The 8,648-nt window shown below is 42.2% G+C and overlaps 1 protein-coding gene across 1 annotated transcript; it reads right to left on the bottom strand.

Annotated features, from left to right (window-relative positions):
• Nucleotides 1-261: 261 nt before the first annotated feature.
• LOC138372529 (uncharacterized) lies at nt 262-849 on the bottom strand. Its single transcript, XM_069337999.1, has one exon. The coding sequence runs from the start codon at nt 847-849 to the stop codon at nt 262-264; it is 588 nt and encodes a 195-aa protein (XP_069194100.1).
• Between the last annotated feature and the right edge of the window lie 7,799 nt (nt 850-8,648).

The raw sequence follows: 8,648 nt of genomic DNA, 5'->3' as shown, positions 1-8,648 counted from the left end.
TAGGCCACATTCGGGGTTAAACCAATAACCGCCACCGTTAATCAATGAAAAGCGCTTTACACGTAACTCACAAATGACTGCATTTGAAGTTTTCTCGAACAGTGTTTGGTTCATTTCCAACATCCGGAGCTCGCCTCTAAATGGTGAGAGAGGTGTGAGGTGAGCTTATCCCTTTCCTGCTTGCAAGCACTGCGTGTATATACCGAGTCTCAGCCCAGATAAGCCTATGCTTATCTGGTCAGTGTTGGACCTCTGTAACCATCAGTCGCGGAGATCCAGGGGCTCACCAACATTCTGGTGCAGGCGCCTTGAACCACCTGGTTTTCGGATCATGGCGTTTGGTATAGTACTTGTCATATACTTGAGGGTAGTACGGCACCTGTCGTAAGGTTCACGGACAGTAGAGCTCCTGTCACGTGGCTTACGGACAGGAGAGCACCTGTCACGTGATTCACAGACAGTAGAGCACCTGGCACGTGGTTCAGGGACGGCAGAGCACCTGTCACGTGGTTCAGGGACAGTAGAGCACCCGTCACGTGGTTCAGGGACAGTAGAGCACCTGTCACGTGGTTCAGGGACAGTAGAGCACCCGTCACGTGGTTCAGGGACAGTAGAGCACATGTCACGTGGTTCAGGGACAGTAGAGCACATGTCACGTGGTTCAGGGACAGTAGAGCACCCGTCACGTGGTTCAGGGACAGTAGAGCACATGTCACGTGGTTCAGGGACAGTAGAGCACATGTCACGTGGTTCAGGGACAGTAGAGCACCCGTCACGTGGTTCAGGGACAGCAGAGCACCTGTCCCACGGTTCAGGGACAGCACAGTAGCAGCTGCACCTTGCCGTCATCTTCAGAGCCCGAGAGGGCAGTTGTCAGGAACATAATTTCCTCAGGAAGAGTCGCTGAATTTGGGTTCCCACTCTGTGCGAAAATTGAATTATGCAAATGTCAAAGTCCACCTGTCTTGGTGAGTTGTCAGCGAGGGCTTCGAGGCCTCGGGGAGCCAGCCCCAAGCCGGTCTCTTCTTCCTCCCCACCCCCCCAAGCCGGCCTCTTCTCCCCCCCCCAAGCCGGCCTCTTCTCCCCCCCCCCCTCAAAGCCGGCCTCTTCCCCCCCAAGCCGGCCTCTTCCCCCCAGCCGGCCTCCTCTCCCCCCCCCCACCAGCCCCCATCCTCGCTAATACGGTGTTCGAACTTTGGCGGATTTTATTTAAACTTATATTAAGCAGTCATTTCTAGTTAATTAAGCTTTTGCCCCGAAGAAAATCGTGAACTTTGGCTGAAGCAGGAGTTTTGTTCGTCGTTCTGCGCTCTTATACTACCTCTTGATTCTAATTGGCTCAAAGTTACTGAATTATGCATCAAAATGCCACTGAGCTTGACGTTATTATTCTCGCAAACTTCATCCTTTTTATTCTCAACTATTATGTACAAAATATATTGTAAAAGATCTAGATATTATAGCAAATTGTATTAAGTATTATATATACTTTGTTCGCTACACTCTTAAGGCTCCATGTAAAGCTACAGTTACCGAATGAATAACGAATTTATATATTTCGGAAACAATGTTATTTCTTACCTTATGTTGTACCAAAGACATGGTCATTTGTTTACCATGCTAACTAAAATAAATAGTTTCATCTGGCCTACTTGGACAGGGTCAGTTTTTACGAATAGTCCGCATGCACTATGGAATCAAAGGAACTGTTTATAGGCAGCTGTGGAGGCCCACAGAATCCAGGGAGTGACCATTTCCACTACAAATATTATACTGAATTATTGTGCACAGGTGTGGGAGAGAATTTTTGTAAGAGCGCAACTAACATGCCATAGGAAGTTGTGCTTCAGGGAGCTTGGTCATGTGGGAGGCAGGGATGAGAAAACGATCACGCATGTACATCAACATCAATGGCATATTATAACAATAGATAACCTAAAAATATTTATATACAAAGCATGAGTACATAGGCCTACAAGATTTCTAGCCCAATAAGAGGCATATGTCTCTGAAGCAATCTCGGTGGAGGGCTGACAGTCTGCAATCATCTTAAGCACAATACATTATATATAAATCTCTGTTATCACTACTTTAACTATTTTTGATTTTTCACTGGAGGGTACAGGAGCAGACGACTGCTCACTCCTGTTAGCAAGTTGAGAGCTTTCCCTTCATATAGCTCATGGTAAGCCTTACCCACTATAATTTTACCTGGAACACGACGCGACAATCGGTTAACCAGGTACCTAATTATTGCTGAGTGAACAGGAACGAATAGGCAAGGGGTTGACACCCAGTATAGATAAATTTAAGAATTTATAGAAGTTTTGAATTAATTTATATGAGAAACAAATATGCTAATAATATATAAATAAAGATAGAATGATAAACCAAATGCTGTAAAAATGAAGATTTATAATTTGACGTTCATTCAAGCCCAGAGGCATCTTCAGTATTTTGATTACAGTTTACCCCAGTAGTGGCTCCATGACTAGTCCATCTTTATTGTTTCTTTATTAAATAATATACAATATAAAGGTCATATTTACATCAATTAACAAGGGAAAATACTACATTTATATATATATAGTTTATATAATTCTCAGTAAACCCATTTTTCATATCATCACCGAGCATGAGTCGTAAACCCTAAATGTTATACTTGATCCTGCCTCGCAAGAGCCTAGTCCATCAAATCGCTCATATACTACCTCGTTAAACATTAATATTCTTCAGCAGACACTACACCGATCACTTCACTTGGAAATGGCTAAGATCTATCGCTAATATCTGAATTAACAATACCTGCTACTACTGAAGATTTTCGCGAGTTCTTAAAGACGACATACAAATAATAATATATAATTTGACAAAACAGTATTAAAACCCCCATGAAAGTGTCTGGGCCTCAACCTCGCACAAAGATATTCGCTCTTATAGATATAGATATGTCGTACCTAATAACCAGAACCGCACTAATTGGCATAGTAAGCAAGGCCCAATTTGCCTAATAGGTGGATTGATTTGAGTTATTTTCAAGTGTTACGCTAGGTTAGTTTTGGTGAGATTTGTAGGTTAATTTTAACTCGACTCAGAAAATCCCAATCATATATATATTGCTACGAAAAACGTTATCATTCCATAGGAGAAAATTTTCCAAAATAAAATTAATACTCTACTTGAGGAAAACTCAAGTTTGTTACGGAATTCGGTACGATATCGCTCATATATATAAGTGATATCTCTCTCTCATATGAGAGAGAGAGAGAGAGAGAGAGAGAGAGAGAGAGAGAGAGAGAGAGAGAGAGAGAGAGAGAGAGAGAGAGAGAGAGATGTACAAATTAAATCGAGCAAACATAGGTATTGTAGCAAAATTAAACATGGTTTAAGACACACACACACACACACACACCTGCACACTGATGCACACACACCTGCACACTGATGCACACACGCACACTAACACAAACACACGCACCTGCACATTAACATACGTCCGCGCACACTCACAAGCAAACTATCGCGCACACCCAAATATTCGGTGACCTAAATGTCGATCAAGCTTGATTATAAATTCATCGTTTCTAAAGCAGCTTAGTACTCGCAGAACTGGCGCGCTGACATCCACATGACACGGTACAACCTTAACACAAAGTTCAACTGTGGAATTCTCAAGCTGAGTAGGATATATTTCGTAAAGTTCAAATAGTTCAAATAGGAGGATATATATTTGCTAAAGTTCAAATAGGAGGATATATTGGGTAAAGTTCAAATACTAGAATATATTTGGTAAAGTTTAATGTATTAAATCAAACATTTATTCAGGACTAAAGTATACTTGCTGGTTGGTCAGTAAGATATTGTGGTGATCTTAATTATTATAAGATCATTATTATTAATTAATACAATTATCTTATGATTAATATAAATTGGAATTTTGTACACAGTTAAGTGTAGATCAGGTGTTTTTGGTCCTGTTGGCATATATATGTAATTTTCGTAGGTGGGAGAAACATTGCGCAACCCGCCCTTTGGCAATGTTCGTCCATCCGGCTGTCAAGCTTAATGATGCCCTCACAAATGTTAACGCGATGTCCGCAGCCCGAATGTCTTCCAACAAAGAACGTCGCTTTTCGCTCGTATGCGTTACATAAAGGCAAAATTTGTCGTACAAGACAATAGAAGCGGTTCGCGAATGTGACATACTGTCCCGTTTTCTGTTTTGGGTCTTCTGGTTGGTCAGGAGAGGACACTTGACTGTTTTCTTGACGGTGGAAAACCTTAGGAGGACGGGCTGCATCGTCACAGCTCGTCTCTGTGATAGCCCGTCCTCATCAACATAGGCCAAATGCTCGTTAGACCAGCTGTCATACTCCCTGGTTTATAAATGAAAGGCGATTTACATACGACTCACAACTGATGACGTTCGAATATTTCTCGAGCCTTGCTTCACTGACGACCTATACTCGAATCGTAACTCTATAAATAGAAACTGAACACCTAACCTAATCTATGCCTAAATATGCACAATATGCTAATATATAATACTATTTATTTATATTTGAGAAAATTCCCAATTTTTAATTAAAATCGTGTTAAAATCGACGAATGGAGTTTTTTTGGGGGGTCGGCCGCTGGATGGAATGATCATAGCCTGAAAACCGGTTGCAATGTTTTGATGATGGCTGAAATTATCGTCGAACTCTGTCCGAGTACGAATTTACAACTGACGCCTTGCAATTTATCGTCGACCATGGCTTCAACAAGTGGACCCGGCCGTGCAATTATCTGCAACAGATAACGATATCCTAGACTCATTAGGGCAATTAATTACTGTGATCACACTGTTTGGTAGACGGCTTGAGCTGTCCATTCATGTAGGCCTCGAGATTGAACTCATCTTAATTCTCAATAACAGTGCTTTGTGCCCTTGGGGGTGTTTGGGAACAATTAGTAAAGAGGCTCACCAGAGGGAAGGAGACTCAACAGAGGAAAGGTTACTCATGAGAGGGAATATTACTCACCAGCGGGAAGAGGACTCAGCAAATGAAAGAGGACTCATCACAAATAGCAATTACGATAGAAATGAATGAAATAATTTTAGACAACTGAACTCATTAGTGACAGTGGATCCAGTTAAAATCGCGTCAAAAGAAACTTTATTAAAATGCAGATGCAGGCTAATATATATCTCAACATGATGGAATCCCAAATATGTTAAAATTCCACATAATTACAACCTGGTACGAACATCAGCTCAATTTTAAATAATTGTAATTGGATCTTTAATATATTTGTACATCTTAATATTTCTCCCTACTATGGTTTCCAATTATGGCCAAAAAAATATTCCTTTTCTTACCATGCAAAATAAAATTTTCATCAAACTGTGTGACTAGTGATAGGATTGCATTCTATCGTGAGAAAACAATTAAGATTCCAATTTCATGCAAAATTTGATCTTAAGAGATCGTTTTAAACATCAAGCGAACCTTACTGTTGCTTGATCTGTGATTAGGACGCGAGAAATAATATTTGCACATAGACTATCAGTGTCAGGTTAAACAACGGGCTGACCTCCACACAAACAGAACTAAGAACATTGGAGGAGGAATAATATTTTGATATTTAAAGTCTGCTCTTCAAGCAATTGAAAACTTCTCCCGGAAGATCGACAGCAAGAACCTCATACTAGCAATTATAAATGACCTAATAGCTACACAGAGTAAAGGGTTTCTATTCTCATTTGTATGGATACCATCACACATAAATATAACCCATCATAATGAGACAGACATTGCAGCCAAATTAGCGTGTAACAAAGATGAAGTTGAATTAGATCTAGGTATCCCCATCTCTGCTGTCAAAACTATATTGTTCCAAACACTCAAGTCTGATAGGAGAGAAATTACTGACTCCCAACGACCTGAAAGCACCAGAATAAAAAGCTATAAGTTCAGATCTGAAACCTATGTTAATGGGAAGCACAAAACGTCCACCAGACTGTGCGACACAGTGGTTGCATGGATCAGGTTGGGTTACCGTTACCTGTGGCAGGTGGCTACAGGTGACGGATCGAGACTTTCTATATGAATTACGACGCGAAAAAAAAAACACGAATCATTTTAACATGCATAACTAAAATAAATAACACTAGAAACACACTTTATTACAATATCATTATTATAAATTTAAAAAGTGCTTTGAGGTTCCTTTACCCTCTAAAAAAAATAGTAATACTTTAAAAAAAAAAACTTGCACCAACATTTAAAATGATAAAAAGGTTCGCCTAAACTCCTGATCTCGTGTCGAAAAATGTTTTCAGAAAATTTCCTATAACACGACCGAGCAAGTTCCAAACCAGCTGATTTTTTCCCCTTTTTGTGTGTCAGTCAGTTACAGATATTAGAATTTGACGTTTCTGAATCATTTTTATGCAGAGCTTGCTATAAATGCTGTTTGAAATCAGTAATTAACAACACAAATCGTATTTTCACCATTAATAAGTAAATGAAAAACGAGGAACCGTGGAGATATGAATTAATGATATCTTAGCGATTTATATTTACATGAGGAACTTGCCTAAGTTTAGTATAACTTGCCAACACAAGAAAACTCTCAGGTCAACACATTAACAAAGCTATCACTCTAACCAACAAAACTAAAACACAGGAGGTATGTGGTCCATAAGACAGGAGGTATGTGGCCCATAAGACAGGAGGTATGTGGCCCATAAGACAGGAACTATATATGGTCCATAAGACAGGAGGTATGTGGCCCATTAGACAGGAGGTATATGGTCCATAAGACAGGAGGTATGTGGCTCATAAGACAGGAGGTATGTGGCCCATAAGACAGGAGGTATGTGGCCTATAAGACAGGAGGTATGTGACCCATAAGACAGGAGGTATGTGGCTCATAAGACAGGAGGTATGTGGTCCATAAGACAGGAGGTATGTGGCCCATAAGACAGGAGGTATGTGGCCCATAAGATAGGAGGCATGTGGTCCATAAGACAGGAGGTATGTGGCCCATAAGACAGGAGGTATGTGGCCCATAAGACAGGAGGTATGTGGCCCATAAGACAGGAGGTATGTGGCCCATAAGATAGGAGGCATGTGGCCCATAAGACAGGAGGTATGTGGCCCATAAGACAGGAGGTATGTGGCCCATAAGACAGGAGGTATGTGGCCCATAAGATAGGAGGCATGTGGCCCATAAGACAGGAGGTATGTGGCCCATAAGACAGGAGGTATGTGCCCCATAAGACAGGAGGTATGTGGCCCATAAGATAGGAGGCATGTGGCCCATAAGACAGGAGGTATGTGGCCCATAAGACAGGAGGTATGTGGCCCATAAGACAGGAGGTATGTGGCCCATAAGACAGGAGGTATGTGGCCCATAAGACAGGAGGTATGTGGCCCATAAGATAGGAGGCATGTGGCCCATAAGACAGGAGGTATGTGGCCCATAAGACAGGAGGTATGTGGCCCATAAGACAGGAGGTATGTGGCCCATAAGACAGGAGGTATGTGGCCCATAAGACAGGAGGTATGTGGCCCATAAGACAGGAGGTATGTGGCCCATAAGACAGGAGGTATGTGGCCCATAAGATAGGAGGCATGTGGCCCATAAGACAGGAGGTATGTGGCCCATAAGACAGGAGGTATGTGGCCCATAAGACAGGAGGTATGTGGCCCATAAGACAGGAGGTATGTGGCCCATAAGACAGGAGGTATGTGGCCCATAAGACAGGAGGTATGTGGCCCATAAGACAGGAGGTATGTGGCCCATAAGACAGGAGGTATGTGGCCCATAAGACAGGAGGTATGTGGCCCATAAGACAGGAGGTATGTGGCCCATAAGACAGGAGGTATGTGGCCCATAAGACAGGAGGTATGTGGCCCATAAGACAGGAGGTATGTGGCCCATAAGACAGGAGGTATGTGGCCCATAAGACAGGAGGCATGTGGCCCATAAGACAGGAGGTATGTGGCCCATAAGACAGGAGGTATGCGGTCCATAAGACAGGAGGTATGTGGCCCATAAGACAGGAGGTATGTGGCCCATAAGACAGGAGGCATGTGGCCCATAAGACAGGAGGTATGTGGCCCATAAGACAGGAGGTATGTGGCCCATAAGACAGGAGGTATGTGGCCCATAAGACAGGAGGTATGTGGTCCATAAGACAGGAGGTATGTGGCCCATAAGACAGGAGGTATGTGGCCCATAAGACAGGAGGTATGTGGCCCATAAGACAGGAGGTATGTGGCCCATAAGACAGGAGGTATGTGGCCCATAAGACAGGAGGTATGTGGCCCATAAGACAGGAGGTATGCGGTCCAAAAACACAGCAAAGAGAGCTCCAACTTACCACAAACAAACAATTCATTTTCAAGTAGCCTCATGCCATTATTATTAGTAACAAAGTATTACTCACCATAAAATGCTTGAGCAAAATCACCGTAAAAAACATCACTGACAAGCAACTAAGAAAACCAAGCAACACTGCATCAATGAGACGAATAACAACAGCATTCAATGTTGCAACTAAATTGCCCCTTGTGTTGCAGCAATGGACAAAGGGGGTAAAATTTCCTTCCTTGAGTTGACGTTCAAATTGCCAATGCAACATACAGAAGCAATAC

The sequence above is a fragment of the Procambarus clarkii genome, chromosome 39, assembly GCF_040958095.1.
Source record: "Procambarus clarkii isolate CNS0578487 chromosome 39, FALCON_Pclarkii_2.0, whole genome shotgun sequence".
Lineage (NCBI taxonomy): Eukaryota > Metazoa > Arthropoda > Malacostraca > Decapoda > Cambaridae > Procambarus > Procambarus clarkii.
Note: the sequence above shows the minus strand (reverse complement) of the source record. Positions and strands in the feature narration are given on the sequence as shown.